The sequence below is a fragment of the Centruroides vittatus genome, unplaced genomic scaffold, assembly GCF_030686945.1.
Source record: "Centruroides vittatus isolate TY-2023 unplaced genomic scaffold, ASM3068694v2 contig_1033, whole genome shotgun sequence".
In the NCBI taxonomy this organism is placed as follows: Eukaryota; Metazoa; Arthropoda; class Arachnida; order Scorpiones; family Buthidae; genus Centruroides; species Centruroides vittatus.
The window spans coordinates 2,216,197-2,236,170 of NW_027120671.1; the positions used below are offsets into that span (position 1 = coordinate 2,216,197).

A 19,974-nucleotide genomic window follows, 5' to 3' on the forward strand; every position below is an offset into this window, starting at 1 on the left:
GCAATGTCATTAAAAACAGAAAGCAATAGAAGATTCGGTTAATGTTACCTATGGTTCCAAAATGGCGAGCCGCCATTTTGGAACCATAGGTAACATTAACCGAAGCTTTTAAATTGGCTATTTTCTAGCTATTTAGCTAGCTATAGCACATGAAATTAGGGTTTCCCAGCTTTCTGTGTTTGTAAAATCATTAATAAGTGAAATATTAGGAGGGGATTGAAAAAAGAATGAATGAGATAGAAAGAATAAGAGAATAACATTTCAAATAATTTTTATAATTAATTTTTTATTATAAAAATATATCTTACAATATCTTTAGATACAAATTTACATAATTTTATGTGTATAAATGTAAAATAAGTAATTTTATGAGAGATCGCTTATGATATTACATCATATTAAGAGGTAAAAAAAAATCATATAAATATTAAATAAAATAAATAACTATTTTGATAATATGTACATCATATATTTTACACTTTAAAAACTTCGTAAAAAATAAAATAATTTAAGATTTTTTTTTTCGAAAATACCACAAAACTTTAAACATTCGTTTGTATAATTACTAAACATAAAATTATTATACAAAAATATAAATTAAACGAATTTGAACAACATTGTCATTTAAGTTTTTGTGATTTGATTCCATACTTTCACCATATGATGCATTTGTTTTCGGGATTCATTCTCGATCCTGGTTTACAATTGAAAGCTTCAGAAAATTCTTTCATATTGGATAAACTGCCGATCACCCTAAATAATTAAATTAGAGAAATCAAATCAGTAAGCATAAAATTAAATTAAGTTTCTGAGATTCTACCTGAATGGATTTGCAGAATGGGTATCGCCTGCATAAAGTTTTGCTAGTAACGATGGCGGATGAATGCTGCTGCACCATGACTATAATATAAAATATATGTTAAATATTTAGCCTTAAATTAGTTATTCACTTTTAAAAACAATTACCTTAGCGAATGATATAAAGAATAATTGTTCAGGACTGTACTTTTCTAAACCTGGAAGATGATTTTCTTTTCCGTTATCTTTTACCCATTTCTGATAACCCTGATTTAAATTATTCAATATTTTTTAAATTAATTTTTTTTAAAATGACGACGAAAACTTTATTTTTTATGATTTAAATATATAATTAATATGAAATTAATACACATTTACCAAATAAGCTTGACGAATTCCACCGTTGTCTGGAATATTCTCTGATAAAGTTTTCTTTCCATTAACCTATAATTGAAATATAAAGAAAATATTTGCAAAAATAAATAAATTCGAATTTAATATGCAACCCGACCTTTGAAAACACGTAGAAAATAGTCTTACAGATAAATTTGTAAAAGTACTGTACGTTAATGATATAATAATAATAATTAAAAAATACAGTGTAACAAGTGTAAAATATATCTCACTTTATGAAAATTCTGTATTAGATTTAATTAAAAGAAAAAAATTAATACAGAAAAGCATCGATTATCCGAAAATTTTTTCTATACGATACAGGACTTACCGTTGTACTCAGTCCATCGTAATGATAGGAATTGTATTGATTGACAAAACACTCCGATTTTTTTTCAAATTCCGTTTCCGATTTCTCATTCCACCAATTGTTTAAATTTCCATATTTATCTTTTAAACGTCCTGAAAATAAAAATTATTAATATGTATTTTTTGGTTAATGTTACCTATGGTTCCAAAATGGCGGCTCGTCTCTGATTGCAGCAAATAGAAGAAAGGAAACAGTGGGGACGCACGTTCTAACTTAACCTAACCTATTCTAATAAATGACCATAATTATTACCAACAAAATTATTAGAATAGGTTAGGTTAGGTCAGAACGTGCATCCCCACTGTTTCCTTGCTGGAATCAGACGAGCCGCCATTTTGGAACCATAGGTAACATTAACCATTTTTTTTTTTTAATAAAAATTTAATATATATCAGTCATATATATATGGTAAAATTATTTCAAACGAATACCTGAGTTATCAAGTCCATGAGTAATTTCGTGAGCAAATATGAACCCCACTCCTCCGAAATTCATAAATCTGTAGAAATTATTATTTATTTAAATATATAAGCCAATATAATTTTTAATAAATATTTCAGATATATATTTACTTTGGTTGATCGGCGTGATAGAATGGCAGTTGTTGAATACCAGCGGGAAGAACTGAAAATATTACTGCATTGTATTCGTGATTACAATTGTTTAAATGTATAATTCATTTGGCTCCTTAATGTTATTAATTAAAAATTTAATTGAATGTTGAAATAATAAAATATAATATTTTTAAAACGTAAAGTTACTCACCAATAGAATTAAAATTAGGTACATAAAATCCGTTAACTTGCGATCCTGCCAATCGCGAATACGGTGGCCATCTTACAAAAAATAATAATAATAATTGATTATAATACGATAACAGAATTTTAAATCTATGAAATATTTATATATTAATTCAAAATTAAAATCAACATACTTGGTTCTATCATTGTTCTTCCGATAGAGTGAGAATAACTTCTTTAATGAGAACTTATTTAAATTATTCATATTTTCAAAAGAATTTTTAGTCATTCTAGGAAGCTATAAAAATTTACAATGGACGTTATTAAATATAAATAAATAACATATAATGAAGCCAAATACAGTAGAGAGTCGTTAATCGGAACCCCGGTAATCGGAATCGCCGGTAATCAGCACGATTTTCAGTCGGACTGTGTCGTGCTGAATCGAACGTTTTTGATACTAGATTTACTTCTAAAGTATAATTTTCATGTTTTTATTTTCTTCAATATATTTATTTTGTTTGTACAAAATAAAGAAATAATTTTTAACGATACGATAGCCTCGATTATTATTATAAAAATTTTCGTTAGGCTTAAAATCGACGAAAATTCAACACGAAGCGACACGCAACGGAGAAAAATTTGAACATCGGACAGGTTAATGTATTTTTTCGTACATAATCGGTAATCGGAACAAATCACTAATCTGAACAACCCCAGTCCCCAATTGATTCCGATTAACGACTCTCTACTGTATACTCTTTTACTGTACATACAAATTTAAAGTATTCTTCTATTTTTTCAACGTCCTGAGTCCAAGATGGAAAACCCACGTGTATTATCATGTGATCCAACTATATTAAAACATGTTTAAAAATTGTTTGAATAAGCACAACGTTATAAAGTGATTAATTTTCTACTTACTTTGTCTTGGACTGCTTCTTTGATTGGTTCATCCAACCACGTCGATTGATTTACCATTTCTTTCACAGCCATCATCGTATAATCGATCAATTCTTCACTCTAATACAGAAAAAAAATCATTAAACTATTAACATTACACAGTATATTTTATTACTAACGATGAAAATTATCTCCTTACAATAAATTTTTCCTCTCTGTATTTTCCATATAAATAATCCAAAGCGGGACTGACTGTTTGTATAAAGAATCTTTTACACTGGGACCATTTTACATTTGTAGCTGTGTTATGTTTTAACTTTAGACTACTTCCTTCAAAATAATTATACGTAAATAACTCTGTCAGAAATGCAGAACCGCCGTAATTCAATAATAACCTAATATAAAGTAAATAAGTAAATAAATAAATAGGATTAAGTGTTTAATTTAACAACAATCATGACGGTTAATGTTACCTATGGTTCCAAAATGGCGGCTCGTCTCTGATTCCAGCAGATAGAAGAAAGGAAATAGTGGAGACGCACGTTCTAACCTAACCTCCTTTCTTCTATTTGCTGGAATCGGAGACGATCCGCCATTTTGGAACCATAGGTAACACTAATCGTAATGACTAAAGCTTTAACTAGAAAAAACTAAAATCAAATAAATGTATTTAAATCCATTAACTGATAACATTACAATATTTTTTTTTTCTGGCTGTCGTATATAACTTGGCGGGTCAAAAAAATGACCCCGAAGAGCACATTTTTGGTCTAGGAAACCTTAAAATGTCGAGAAATGCAGCAAAATTGGGGGGTTTTCTTGAAAAATTAAGCTTACAAGTAGGATATATGAGAAATTATTTGAAGTAAAACAAACCTTTGAGAAATTGTTCCATTGTTGAGAAGTTCTAAGATAGTTTTAATATATGTTTTTCCAAGCAAGAAGACTTTATCGTTGCCAGTAATAGTGGTTCCTGTTTCTAGAAAGTCTTCAAGTAGATTTTTTAGAAAAAACAACCAATCGATCTGAATAAATATAAAAAGAAAACAATTATAACAATTTACGTGAAAACTTTTATTACTATTCGAATACTCACATCTGGATATATCGATTTTAATTCATTTATCTTTATTAACTCGTACTCCTGATCATCTTCCAATAATTCAGAGGATGGACGTGAAATCTATAGAAATTTTTAATTAAATACCTATTTATATATAATAAAAGTATTAATATCTGAATAAATATTTAAACATTTCATACTTTAGAAATATAATTATGAAGCCAAAGTATGTCTTCGATATCTTTATCAGCGGTTTTATTATTACCGAAGAACGAGGCGATTGTATGTAAAAATTCTTTATTCGGAGAAGAGACATCTGAATTAGGTACAGAGATCTGAAACAAATAATATCAAATAAAATCATTCGTTTGCATTAACTACAATAGAAATCATGTAATAAAATATATCACAATAGCTTACATATATCACATTTTCACTCGTATTTAAAAAATTCGAATAAATGCTTATCGATAACGGGGAAGAGATGAAATAAGTTTTAAATTGCTTGATATAAACATCAGGCCAATTATAAAATAATCGTTCATTAAAAGTCTTATCGATCAATGGGAAACCTCCAGCTTTAATAGCCTCATATATTATCCAATATAATTTATCGATATCCAAACCATCTATAAGAAAAGAATACTTGTTAATAATCGTTAATTTTCTTGTCATTTATCATTTAAAATAAAATTCCATTATTTATATCCGTTACTTACTATAATTTAAGCAAGTATCAAAAGCTTTTATGATTTCTTTTACGCCTCTTGGCAAATATTTCTGTTTTGCTAAACTAAATATTTCTAGGAAAAATAATCGTAATATTTTATAAACTTATTTTCAAACAATAATAATAAGAAGAAAATTAAATAAAAATTCTTGCCAACTTTTAAAATCTTTCTCCATTTTATCGTTTACGATTTGTAAAACATTCGTTCCATTTCTATCCATGTGATCCTCTATCCAATTACCACAACTGAATTGATAAAAATCTTCGCAAGGATCAACCGATTCATCCATTGAATTCAGTATAAATTGAGCTAATTGAGTAAATATTAAATTTTTATAAATTATATACGAAAAATTATGATTTAAACTTTGAAGAAATTTCAATTAAATTACCAAAATTTGTTGAAGAATCTTCAGTACGAACATCTTTTAATTGAAGTTTCATCGCTTGAAAAATAAAATATATTTAATGAGAATAACGATTCTATTTTAGCACAATCATGCAGAGCGAGTCAAACATGACGAAGGTTGGAAACCCCTGTGTTAAATTAATAAATATTACGATGAAATGAGAAATAACAATTAACTTCCTTACCCAAAAGTACTGTTAAAGTTACAGCGATGACAATAAAGCTTATCAAAGTCAAAAAAGCTCTTACAGGTATACATAATCTGTTGTTATCGTTTTTACTTTTCCCCGAAAATCTGTAACATAAAGTATAAGTCACTGTAAATCATAATGTAAATGCATTTTTGTAAAAATCCAAGGTTTTAATAAGCGAATTCGTTTATTGTAATCACGGCTATTATCAGTCCCGTAATGTTATCAGAATTATATATATGTTAAACACACACACTAATGTAACTTTGCTTATGATAATCGGAATTTCGGTTATAGTTATCATAACCTTCAGGTAAATTGACATCTTTATCGCGTTATTACCTCAATACCTGGCCGAGAACGAGCAAACGTTATTATTCTTTAAGCGTTGCATGTTGGCGGTGGTCAAACTGGGGCTCTTTTAGAAGTCCCGTAGGGCTATACTTATACAATTTATATATATATAAACTCGGTACATACTACATACAAATATGTTTTTGTAAGTTGGCTGACTATTTTGTAGTGCGAAATACACTCGAATTGTAAGCATAACTAGTAACGTAACCTTAAAAGGGTAACTAAATGATAAGGGTAGGTGCATACTTGGGCAAACAGACAGATGGAGAGAAAATCTGCCTGCATTATATGATACTCACACTTAGCAGGCAGTAAAGAGGAAAGAACGATTTTAAACGGGAGAAAATTCATCTGGCATTCTTCAGAAGATAGATGCCCAGAAGTCGAAACCTGCCAAACTTCACTTTTTAACAGAAATCATTTTTTTGAGTTGAGCATTGTCATTTGTGCCTATTTATTTTAATTACTTTCAGTTTTATTCGTTTATCAGTTAAAAAGAACAATTAATACAGATGAGACTTTGTTTTTTCTTTGCTTAAAACAAGTTTTGTTAAAATCAGGCAACGGATTGTCGAGTTATCACCTGTTTTCTGCCCATGACCTTATTAAATTCACATCACTCTGCTGAGGGAATGTTCGTGTAGAACATTTTCTATTTATTCCGTACACAATAGATTCGATTGAACGGCTGTACTATATGACGTAAAAAATGTTAATATTACAAAATTCACAAAAGAACGAAAAAAAGAAATGATAGCAGCACCCGGTATTCCCAGGTCGTCTCCGTCCCAAGTACTGACCGGGCCCGACACTGCTTGACTTCGGGGATCAGACGAGAACCGGTATTTTCAGTGTGGTATGGCCGCTATCGAAAGATTGTTTCTCTTATGCCCTCTTTTATACATACTTACGTACTACTTTTATCCAAATTGCATTTTGTATTGCAATTTGAAGAGTTGTAGACTTATAAATTGCCACTGTCTTACGTCTGTCTGTCTGCATGTCTGTCCTTTCTTAATCTTGAGAACAAAGTCAGATAAATGACCGACGTGACTATATTGCTAACAGGAAAAGTATGACGTACAGGTCCAAATTCGCCCATTGCTTATTGGCATGACATCAAACATGCTATTATGACATCAATCACTCGCAATTTTCTCCCAATTATATCTCGTATAACTTAGAGAGAATTGCGAGTGCATTAGCTAAGTATAAAGTACTGTACTGTACATGCACTTCTGTCACCGTATTTGATGTCATGCCGAATAAGCAGTGGGCGAGATTGGAGTGAAAGAAACAAATAAATAATCACAATGCCAGACTTCAATTTTTAATCAGATTGTTAATTAAATCAATTTAAAATATATGCTCTTTACATCAAATTAGAAGTGTCTTGCCCCTGTACATCATACTTTTCCTGTTAGCAATATAGTCACGTCGGTCATTTATCTGACTTTGTTCTCAAGATTAAGAAAGGACAGACATGCAGACAGACAGACGTAAGACAGTGGCAATTTATAAGTCTACAACTCTTCAAATTGCAATACAAAATGCAATTTGGATAAAAGTAGTACATAAGTATGTATAAAAGAGAGCATAAGAGAAACAATCTCTCGATAGCGGCCATACCACACTGAAAATACCGGTTCTCGTCTGATCCCCGAAGTCAAGCAGTGTCGGGCCTGGTCAGTACTTGGGACGGAGACGACCTGGGAATACCGGGTGCTGCTATCATTTTTTTTTTTTTTTCGTTCTTTTGTGAATTTTGTAATATTAACATTTTTTACGTCATATAGTACAGCCGTTCAATCGAATCTATTGTGTACGGAATAAATAGAAAATGTTCTACACGAACATTCCTTCAGCAGAGTGATGTGAATTTAAAAAGGTCAAGGGCAGAAAACAGGTGATAACTCGACAATCCGTCGCCTGATTTTAACTAAATTTGTTTTATTTTGTTTATATTCTAATTTGGGGGTAAGATTCTTGAAAGTGTGATTGTATTTTGTGCCGTTTTTATCTATATTTAATTACTATCAACCAATCAAACGATATCAGGCTTTTAGTAGTATATAGATAGATTAATAAATATTTATATAATTTTACTTTTTTTAACATATAATTTTAATGACAAAGTCAATAAAACCAATATTTTAGGTAATTGCAATGTTTTTTTACTCAGTCTCATAATATTATCGGTCGGTTATTATTATCAGTTTGTCAATCGCACAGTGATTACAATAAGCGATTCTACCGTGTTTATTATTAAAATACCCACTGATTTATGCTTCCGTCAGCTTCTAAATCGCATATTGGATGTGTATCTGGCGTCATTTTTTCGATCCGGTTAAAGTAAATATCACAGATGTTACCTAGATAAAATAATCCATAATACATTCATTCAATTGCATGTAAAATGGCAAATATATAGTGAATATAAAAATAATATATAAACAATATTCAAACACATCGAAATTTATATATTTTAATACTTATTTTGTTTATTTTAACATTAATTATGCTATATTACCATATAATTTATATTAATCAGTTTTTCTTATAGAAGACAATATTCAAAAATTCTGCATACAGTTATCGTTTTTATTCTCATTTTTTTATTATTAATATAAATAAAGATACAGCCTATAATACATTATATTTCCCTACACTCATTGACAAAGTTACATTTCAAGAAAAAAATGTTGAAATCGAATGAAACGTTATTAATGGATCTGGAAAACACTAACTGTATGAGGCGGAGCATTAACTTGCTGGAAAACAGCCTTGTCATAAAAGGCAACACATGACGAAACGGATTTTCGTGAACAACCGCTGTACCATCAATGTCCTCAGGTTCTTTCATACCTCGAAGACTCAAAAAATCAACCATACTGGTGTATTAGGGCCATCGAGAGGGTGGAGGTGGCTACTTTTTCTCATACTCAAAGAAAACTTACACACCAATAGTGATTCCTATCACTCCCTGCATGTATTTACATTTACGCAAAAATCATTAAGCTAAATATGATAAGTTCCCTTTCTGGAATGTATGAAGTATAAATAAATTTTGTTATATAAATTTCTCTTTCACCCATCCGTGTTTCCTCAGTATTTGTATGAAAGAGGTTACACAAGTGAAAAGTACCTGACATTGAAATAAATACTGATTGTATACCAGATCATTCATAAAAGGGGTAGGGAAAAACCTGTAAATTCGAATTATACATTAATTTTAAAATTAACTATCGTGAATTATAAAACAAAAATAAAGCTTATTTAAAATTCGTGAAATACGATTTTAATCGATTAGGATTGATACTCAATTATGAAATGAACTATTATCTAATTGATAGTTCCAAGACGGCAAGAGGAAAAAGAATTATAAGCAATTAATGCAGCTTACATACAAATTGCCAAAGGATATTTCCGGTGTATAATTACATACTTACACGCAATCTACATTGACGAACTATATTATAGGAAAGTAAAGAACATTTACTGGAATAAGATAAAAGGGATGATTTCTTTTCATATGGAAACCGCGTTATATAAGGTATTGTGTACTTTCCTTTCAATGGATATAATACACGAGTTACATTCCAGATCTAATATTTTGAATTTTTTAGTGAAGAATAGAATCAACTTGTCAATGCCTTTAATGATTTTATTTCATTAACGACATTGAAGTGGATAGGATATTGTTTCTTATTCATAGTTTAAATGAATCTATTACTCTCTTATATAATAAATTCTTATTTGTACAAAAAATTGTAATCATTGTCATTAAAAATGTAGAAGTGTCATTGAAACTTATTATCCTACTGTTTATATAATTTAACAGTTTATAATATGCTTCATAGAAGTACATGGATAAGGATTTGGTTTGGCTTATTCGTTTACGGCAAGGGAGGACTTTCTATGAGAAACTGGCATCTATTTAGGTGTTACAAACGTGAAGAAAACCCAGAAAACTCCACATTGGTGGGGCGAGAACCCACGAACCACGCACTTATCATCAGATAGACCACGTATTCTGATCTATCTGATGATAAGTGCGAACCGATACATTAATTTCAAGTGAGAAAATAGAAGAAAAAATTTACGGTAAAACATAAAAAAAATTTGTTAATATTTATAAAACGTTTTAAAGTTTTGTTCAGTAGTAATTTAGTAAGAATTATTTATTTCAGTATTTAAAAAAACACTTACAAAAGTAAAGTTGAATAATTCTAAACGGAACAAATTTTTCATAACGTAAAATATTGTGTAATATGAAATTAAACTAGGCTATATGAATCTAGGAAATAAGGAAGTAAATATGGAAGTATAAGGAAATATATATGCAATTTAATATAATATGCAATTTTTTTCCCTGTTTTATTTGATTCAATCTGAATAAACGTCTTTGCCTTTAGTGATTTAATCAGAAAAATAAGTACTATACTTGTTTATTTTATGACTAGCTCAACGACATTATTTACTGCAATATGATTTATTATACCGAGCTATGAACCATTCTCTCTGCTTCAAAGAATGCTTAAATTCGCCTAAAATAATATTATATAAATTTTGTTAAAGTAGGCATTTATTGTATCATTTTAACGCGCATATCAGTCTATTATAAAAAAATAAATATATATTTAAAATCTTTAATAATTTTTAAATAAAATATACATAATATCATAGAAATATTAAGGTATTAAATAACTCTATTAACATATAAAATTATAATTTTTATTCAAAACAAGAGAAAATTATAATTCTTACCTCCAAATGATAAGGTAACTTTCTTTCCTAAACGATCTATTGGTATATACCATATGAATCGGTTGTAAGTTCCTTTAATACTTATGTAATAGTCACCGTGTACTGATAACACAACATACGCTTTTAAATGGCAATCCATTCCAAGTAATGTAATTACAATTGTTACTTGTAACTTAAACAACATCACACATATTTTAAAGTTGAAAAATGATTTTATAAATGTTATAAAAGTTAATTTACATGTATTTAATTTACCAAAATATGCTTCAGTTGCCACTCTCTATCCGATGGACAGTGGCAACTGAAGCATATTTTGGCAAATTAAATTAACTTTTATAACATTTAGTAGCCACCTTGTAAACATAAGGCGATTTTTATTGCTTGTCTTATTTATTATATTTTAAGTAATTTTTTAAAAATATTTAAAATTTAATTTTTGTTTCTTATTTTTAGACGTATTTTAATACGAAAATATTATTTAAAATATGATATACACTCATTCTAAGGTTAAATAAAAACGGTATTTGATAGTTTTATTTGCTGTATATAGTAGACCCCCTATAACACGGTAGATAAGTTTCGTGTTATATGAATCCGTGTTGTACGAGTCACTTAAATACATGAGCCAATCACAGCCCGTGTGCCGGGCTGTGATTGGTTCATGTATTTAAGTGACTCGTACAACACGGAACTTATTTACCGTGTTATAGGGGGATCTACTGTATACATATATATTCTTTAATTTGTGAAATTCCGTCACCTTTATTTAGTATTTCGTGAATAGTTTTGGCTAAATCGCGAGGAATTTTCGTTTATTATCGCACACCGTTCGCGAATTCCTGAACTTTTTAATCATTAATCTTGAAATCTTTGTAAAAATTAATTACAAAAGTCTACTTAATTTCGAAATTCACACTTTCTTTCGTGAAATACTTTTGCTAAATTTTGCAACGGAGTGTAACTTCGCTGAAGAAAAAACTGACTAATGATTATAGTCCATTCCTTTTCTAGTCAGAACTACACGGTGATTCATTCGGTACTGAATCCTTATTGTATGGAATATTGCCGCATAAAATGACAAAAAGACGAAATTGAAACCAAAGGAACGATTCTTTATTTCATGACGAAGCAAGAGATCATTTAAGGTATGTTTTACACTACTGTGAAATCTTCAGGTAGGAGGTTCCACAGGATCTACTGTGTGTTTATAATATGACCCTAGAACATGCCGATAATTAATAGTTTGAAAAACGAACATAAAAGTAATTAAATTAAAAATATAATACAGTAATTTTATGCGATATTAATATACGCGATTCGTATTTTTGCAGTAGACAAATGATTAGATTAAATTTTGGATGCGCAGAGATTATTCTGACTGTTATGTGTACTCTGATTATTTCTCCTGTGTAATTCATTGTATTGTAAAAGTAATGATTTAAGAGTTAGAAGTAATTTTCTACAGCATACCTTTAAAAAAAGTTATTAAAATCATAAAAACTACGAAAATAGAAGGTTCTAACGTAGACAACGAAATTTAAGGAAAGATGACGATATTTTAACATTATATATAGTAATGTTCAGAGAATTAAAAACGAAAGGAGCACAAGCTTCCGATCGCTTTGTTTCTCCAAAAGACAATTGGAAAGGAAGTGATAATAGTATTACATCAATGTGTAAAATATTGTGCAACATTCCTATTGCCATTGAATCTCTCTTAAAATCATAAAAACCATATTTCTCCAGCTTCTGATATGCCGAATATGGAGAACCACTGAATATTATACACTGTAATCGATACTCTGGTTCGCATTTGTACTTTTCTCAAGTGCTGAGTGTAATAAAATTTTACACTGTATATTCAAAAACATCCGAGTAACATGTTATTTATTATAGTAGAAACGTAAGTAAAATGTTTAATAATTTCCTTTCCTTTTCGTTTTTTTGTTAATTGTAAATGATTGCATGAGAGTTAAAGTAATCGTGTGGAACTATTTGGTATGAAGCAAAAGAAGACAACTTTATTCTTATTTATTTCTATTAAAATTATGCATTTCGGACCAGGAAACCTAGCTGATTCCTTTTCACATTATTCTTGTATTTAGACGAAATTCTAATTTAATTTTTTAACGTAATTTGTTCCATTTTTCTCGAAAACTTTCTTTAAATTTACTGTACTCTTAAGTAATAATATAAAGTTGTTTTCTGAGTAAAATCTATACCAGGGCCGCAAACATCACCCTGAAAAGACTGAGGACTACACCCGCCGACATTATGGGTATTCTCCTGAAGATATAAACGTGACTATCATCCTGTCTATAGAATAAAGGAAAGAATGTAAGTCCCGTAGCTATTTTGGGTCCAACCGGAATTATGAAACATAAGGGCTGTAAAAGATTGGGAATAATTCGTGTCCTTTTATGTGAACATTGTGACGATATGTGGGATTCCATTTAATAATGAACAACATCGTTACATATTTGACAGAGCAGTCCATAAATTACAAATACTAACCACCGTATACACCGTAACTATGGAAGAATGCTTCTCCACATTCAAAAGCAGATACTACAATGCTACACTCAAACCTGCAACAACTGATGAGTTGTTGCGTGTCATCGACCCTATTATCAATACAATGAATTTGGACATTGAATTCTATCGTTTTTACCTGCATATGAGAGTTATGCTCTTTGGAGCATATAATGTATTACCGTTAGTATAACTTCATCGAAGTATTCGTTTTATGTAACGTATGCCTGCCTTTATATCAGCGAGACACTAAATTTTTAATTCGGAATGATAGCAAATAAAATTCAGTTTGTTATATTCTTTAGTGAGAGTTGCTTCTAACATACATTTACACAATGCGACAGAATAAAAATCAGAATAATTTTTGCGAGAGCAACATACAAATCTGTTCGTAATTAGGCGAAATCTTCCGTTAAATTGTGGGATTCGTTCTCTCTATTCCTCATAATAAGTCGTATTTTTAGCCACGCCGTACGTTCAAGGTGAAATCCTTCCGCTCATTCGTGAAATTTGTCCATTGCTTTTTTTTCTACATCAAACACGTCTGTGAAATTTAATTAATCCGGAAATAGTTGCAAATGCAAAGTGTTTTTGTGACACGCAAATGTTCATTTGTGATATCTCTCCGTTAAACTCTGCCACGAAGTGTAAGCTATAATTGATAATTTATATGAATAAAAAATTCCTGTTCAGATAATAGTTGAAGTTCAATACAATACTTAAATCAATAACGTTTTGTACTTCACAAACTCCTAGCAGACTCCCACTGTTTAGGAAAAGTTGCATTTGACCAGTAGTAATTCGCGCCCTACTACAATCCTCATGGCTGAAAAATGGCTTGCTCCCTCTCATTTTTTTCAATTTTGTTAAATTAAGATATGAGGAGCAACCATGATTAACCAGGAAAACGATAAAATGCCTCAGTCAAGAGTTATAAGACTGTTTAGAAGGCCTTCCAGAAGTGTCTGCTGATTCTTCAGGCAGGATCCTTGTCCAATCTATGATAATGTTTATGGGATGATCAGCACCGCCGTAAGTCCGCATGAACGTAAGTAAAAGACTATCTACTTATTATTTTGTAAATGAACAAATATTTCTTGAGGACTAAGATCTTTTGCAAAATTTTAAACTTGATATTAGAGACACGAAGACGGGTCGTATTTACGATGACCCAGCCGCTCCCTTTGTGGACTAAGACCATGAGATAGGCTTTGATAAACGACAAGCAAAAAGCGTTTAAATTAAAAAAAACAGTCCAGATAGTGCGGTACGGTATGAATCGAAGACTATAGATTCGAAGAAAATAGTGATAATATTTGTTGACAGATGGAGCATCAAGTTCTCTTGAAAGAAGACATAAACTTGTCAACACTTCAGTGGCGGTGTGTTTCTATTGAAAGCAACACTAGTGACGAAAATATTTCCTCTGATTGAGTGTTTCTCGCCAATGTATCAATTCGCTTCATGGCGCTCAACAATGCACTCGTAGATGGTAATGGTAAAAAAAATTAATGATATTAATATGCCTGTAATCTGGCTACTTTACACAATTCAAATATTTTCATCGTGGAAGCTATCCCGTATTCGACAATACAGCTCTTTCATTGGGAATATGCATATACGAATTTATATTCGGATATAGAATAGCAATCTTATCATTGTTTTTCACGTGTATAGAAATTTGTAATAAAACACATAATAAAATATTAATTTTAAGTAATTCAAAGTACGTTAAAATACGAAAATAATCATACAATATGTATTTATATTTTAGAAAATACAAGGGAAGAATCATGGACGGCACGCCACTGCCAGAGTTTATAAATTCTATATTTCAGGAGTTCATTTTACAATATCAACATTATAGTACATTGAAAATAAATAAATAATGTAAAAAGAAATGGAAAATATTATGAAGAAAGTAATTATTTATAATTTTTGCTCATGGTATATGGATAATGATGGTTATCAATATCCAAACAATAAGCCAATTAGTCAGAAATGTTTTCAACTTCTAATCATTCTTATTACGTTATCTTAATAATGCAATTTTATCAATAAAATTTATCCTGTAATTTCTGATTTAAATTAGAATAACTTCCATAAAATGTTTAATTATTATGTAATAAATTTTAAATCTATTCATTGTATTAAAATAATCTAAACATTACGTGTTGAACTCTTATTATTTAAAAAGGAGAAGTATTTTTCTTTAGTGTAAATTATCCATGCAGGAATACAACTACACCTTTTACTACAAGGAAAAAAATTTACAGTTAAATAAGGTAAATAATGAGTTATTACATATGTATTATGACTTATTTTATGGTATAAATTTCACATATTTATTTTGTATTAAAAATAAAATATTGGGCATTGTCATATTTATATTTTGTTTTCTTCCTTGAATAGGACAACTGATATTGATTAATTCTTAAATAAAATATCGATTGTTAAAATACAAATAAGATCAATAAAAATTATTTCGTAGAAAGGAAATATTCTAATTAAACGAAAAGTTTTAGGAATTTATATATATATGTGGGTGTGTATAAATATTGTCTGGGAAATATGATAAAGACTTGAAAGGAAATGTGATATCTGTAGAAGTTATCTAAAATTATCTTCTGTTAAATAACGATGCAGAATTAATAATAATACGACTCGGAATGAATTGCCATTTAAACGTGTTTGTTCGTTTCACGTACACCGTAGCTATTACGTAAGAATTAAAGTACTGTACTTCATTCTTTTTTGTATCCTACATATTAGCAGCTCGCCTATGAACGAGGTAAGGTTTTTATTTAATTAGTTTATATTAAAAATATATATATATTATTTTTCCCATTTACTTGAAACGTGACAAACTAAATTAAACTTCTTTTCAACTGTAAAAACTCCTAACTATAGTAGCAAAATTTATTCTTATTTATGCAATGATTTGAAGTTTTAACTCTTGGAAATGTTATTTATTAAATTCTGATGGTGATAAAAAGGTGTAGATTTAAAATACAACGCAAATGGATGTAACATTACGATTCCTAGCTTTTGAATTTGTTTGGGGTTTGAGGTCGATGGGATCACATGGCGAGCTGCCAAGGAGGGAAGACTTTTACGGGAAACTTGCCCTATTTAGGTGCTTAACACATAAAGACACGCGAAAGCCTATTAGAAAGTCCTTTTGAATATGTCTAATCTCTAGTTTTATTTTTAATTAGGTTCTTAGTATAAAAACATAAATACTTTTTCTAAATTCTAAAAACTCCATCTTCATTAAATAATACATTCAACAATGTAAATTCATTATCTGTGACATATTCCTCTGACTACGTTATCATTATGACGATGACTAAAGTAAGTTTCACAAGAATTCCTTGAAAGCTAACGACAGCTAATTACATAGTGAAAACGGCTATTAACTTGTAAGGCAAATGGTCTGTAGCATAAGTGTAGGTCATGAGTTGTATTGTTAAATGTATAAATCGATTAAGATACAATCCTTAATAAAAATTCTTTATAGCTTTGTAATTAATTATTTTGTAATTAATGATAGAAACAATGTTTGATTAAGCATATTTATAAATTATCAAGTATTAAATGTACAGAAGATTTTCAATAGCTGAAATTATGCCTGAAAACAAGAAATTTTTGACCGAATTATTTTGCAACATCTACGATATATTTAAATCCATAAAGTTATAATAAAAATTATATTTAAAGTTAAATTAAATTGAAATAATTAATAGCGATTTTTATAAATAAACTATTATTATTTAGCGATTGTTTTAAGTTTTAAATAAATGATCATAAGGCTCGGTAGAGGCAAGCCGTCAAGTAAACGAACGAACGGTAATGGGAAGTGAATATTACTAAATGGAGCAGCTGCTGCTCCATTCCTGTTATTAAGGATGATTGGAAACCATTTTCTCGATAATTATCAATCCAATGTGTAAATGCCCCGCATCTAGGTGCATTTTTTTACTCTGCCACGTTTTATTTATAACGTTTATCTTTGTAAGAATATCATACCATACGACGAGAGCAACAAAAATTCGAAGGTAGTTATTTCCTTTTCTATAGAATGGCATTCACTAGCCAACCGACAATCTGTTGTATTTTCTGCTAGATCCTTCAAAGCATCACATATATCGCTTAGTTGGTATTTAACGGCCTTCACCGATTCTACCCTGCATTCCCATCTAGTTTCTGAAAGTGGTTTTAGCGATAAGGATTTTACGTGTGCTTTTAAAATAGCCCACCGCTGACTCGAGCCGGCAAACAGTGTGTACAGTCTTCGTGGCAAACCAAAGAACGATTTTGCTTGAACACAAGACGATGTTGCATCTCCTAGGATGAGATTCCAGCTGTGACTCCCACAAGGTAAAAAATAAGCAAATGGTTTTATTTAGAGCATATTAATGAATTAATATGCTCTACATAAAACCGAAAGTTGGTGCATTTGCGAATGATTTGATGGAATTAGCCAAATTGATAGGCTATGAGTCCTTCTTCAGTTTCGATAAGCATACAGACAAAAGGAGTACCTATGGGAAGCCCAATGTAAGGATTGTTATGTGAGCTGGTTCTACGCAACTTGGAGAAACACATTATTAATAGATTCAGAAAAGATATTGTATTTTACAAAAGATATGTGGACGATGTGTGCATTATTTGGAAAAACGGCAAGAGAATACACGAGTTTCCGTACAAGCAATCAACAACACCAACAATGATGAATTAAAACTTAAACTAGAGCAAAAGAGTCACGAACGAATACATTTTCTAGATATAGAGGTGAATTGAAAGGAGATTGTATAACAATGGGTATTTACATAAAACCAACACACAGTCCTCTTTACGTTCCAACTAACTCGAACGACCCGTATGGATACAAACCGTCAGCTTTTCGTGCACTCATTAAGAGCGTATTCATATTGCTCTAATGTACTAGACAGGGTAAAGGAGATTAATGGAATCAAAGAAATAGCTTCAAACTTGGGATATAAAAAAAGTACAATAGAAGAGCTAATTAAAACATATGAAGGAGGCAAAAGGTTAAGAACCTAAACAAATCAGTTAAAAATCGCAAAGCTCACTTATAATAAAAACATCAAGGACATCATGAAACAAGTATCGGACAAAAAACCCTCCAAAATAGTTTAAAAAGACCTCCTAATTTGTATAGTATTTTAGTAAATGACAAAGACATATTTAAGAAAGAAGTAAAAGCGGGCGTATATAGTGTTTGAAAATCAACAGTTAGGAATTAAGAACTATATTGGAGTCACAAGAAGGAATTTAGCTATTAGACTTAAGGAACACAAATATGACATTAATAAAGGACACTGCAAAGCTTGTTGCAAAGCTAATGATGGGGACCGCATGGTCTTGAAGATAGTTGCTTCACTCCATTTAACTACATTGTCAAGTATGGCACAAGCGGAGGACTCTGTAGTTAAATGGAGTGAAGCAACTATCTTCAAGACCATGCGGTCCCCATCATTAGCTTTGCAACAAGAAAAGATTGAAATCTATAAAAGTAAATTAAGAGATGGCTGTATTAATGCAAGGGATGCGGATGGATTAGCTTCTGAATGGAAGTTCTACATAAAAATTAAAATATAAAAATTTTTATTCCGTATCTGCCCTTATATTATGATGCCTTTTTATGTATTTATTTTATTATTTATATTGTTGTGGCTTTAGTGTATTTATTACATTTTATTTTGTTAATTTATCTATTTTTTTCGTTTTAAATTTGAATATATAATGATCGAACGTTCTATTTATTACAATTTTGAAATACGTTCGAATGCCAGTTCACCTGAGGACGGCCTATTACTTTAGGCTGAGAACGTTTGTGTTTAATTAAATAAAGTATTCTCAGCGATAGAAGGTGTAAAATGTTTTAAGTACTTTACCATAAGTGCATTTAATAATGTAAGATTCACTAAAACTTAATATCATTTAATGTTTGTTTATTTACCTACTGAAAGATATGTGCCATACAAACGATTATGTAACGCATACAGCTGCTAGCAAAATAAGCGTAAGGTGACAATGGTTAACGAACGAAATGAAACACGGGGATTCCCCGAGTGTAAATCGTAAACACGATGAATCACGAAAGTAACAAAACCACGTGTTCAAGTGGGCTTTCTAGTGCGCGAGGCGCAAGATTCAAATAGTAATACTTTTTTCAAATATGTTTTACAGTCAAATTACAAATTGACTGTAAAACATATTAATTGCCCTGCTCGCCACCCCCCTAAGGCCGCCACTGGAACAGCACTGATTAAAGAACTAAATATATACGTGTAATCCCAATAAAATACGAGTATCATCATGCTCTGCTATTCATTTCGACCCTAAATTTTTATGAAATTCGATCGATTTTTAGCTAAAAAAAAAGTTACGTTTCGCAAAATGTCCGCTAGATGGTTGCTCGTCGTTATGTACTGTACGTCATTTAAACTTAAATTTAAATTTTTAAATAACACAGTATTGAACACATTTAAATTTTATTATTCCATATTAATATAACATTCGAAGTACAAAGTATTCTTATTCTAATTTCGAAAATTTTGGTGAGATTTGCTTTCATTAGTTTATTTTCATTATATCGTTTATTTGTTAGTTATAAAACAACTATTATAACTACAAAATTCTGCAGTTGTTTTCCTTCTCTTGTGTGTTGGTGTCTATTTCGTTTAATATCTCA

At 30.2% G+C, this 19,974-nt stretch overlaps 1 protein-coding gene and 2 non-coding genes across 3 annotated transcripts; 1 reads left to right on the plus strand and 2 right to left on the minus strand.

Moving 5' to 3' along the window:
* Window positions 1-615: 615 nt before the first annotated feature.
* Window positions 616-10,860, minus strand: LOC136968848 (membrane metallo-endopeptidase-like 1). Its single transcript, XM_067262901.1, has 20 exons — window positions 10,722-10,860; window positions 5,390-5,443; window positions 5,155-5,307; window positions 4,987-5,070; window positions 4,688-4,896; window positions 4,468-4,602; window positions 4,301-4,387; window positions 4,081-4,229; window positions 3,404-3,599; window positions 3,226-3,324; window positions 3,078-3,155; window positions 2,496-2,599; window positions 2,327-2,397; window positions 2,134-2,185; window positions 1,993-2,060; window positions 1,523-1,653; window positions 1,177-1,242; window positions 967-1,065; window positions 821-900; window positions 616-753 (listed from the first exon to the last, which is right to left on the minus strand). Exons 1-20 carry the CDS (start codon window positions 10,858-10,860, stop codon window positions 654-656), a joined length of 2,154 nt encoding a protein of 717 aa, XP_067119002.1. The 3' UTR covers window positions 616-653.
* Window positions 6,706-6,824, minus strand: LOC136968888 (5S ribosomal RNA). The gene has a single exon (XR_010879717.1). It is a non-coding gene; the product is annotated as a 5S ribosomal RNA (ribosomal RNA).
* On the plus strand, window positions 7,570-7,688 carry LOC136968883 (5S ribosomal RNA). The gene has a single exon (XR_010879716.1). It is a non-coding gene; the product is annotated as a 5S ribosomal RNA (ribosomal RNA).
* Window positions 10,861-19,974: the final 9,114 nt, after the last annotated feature.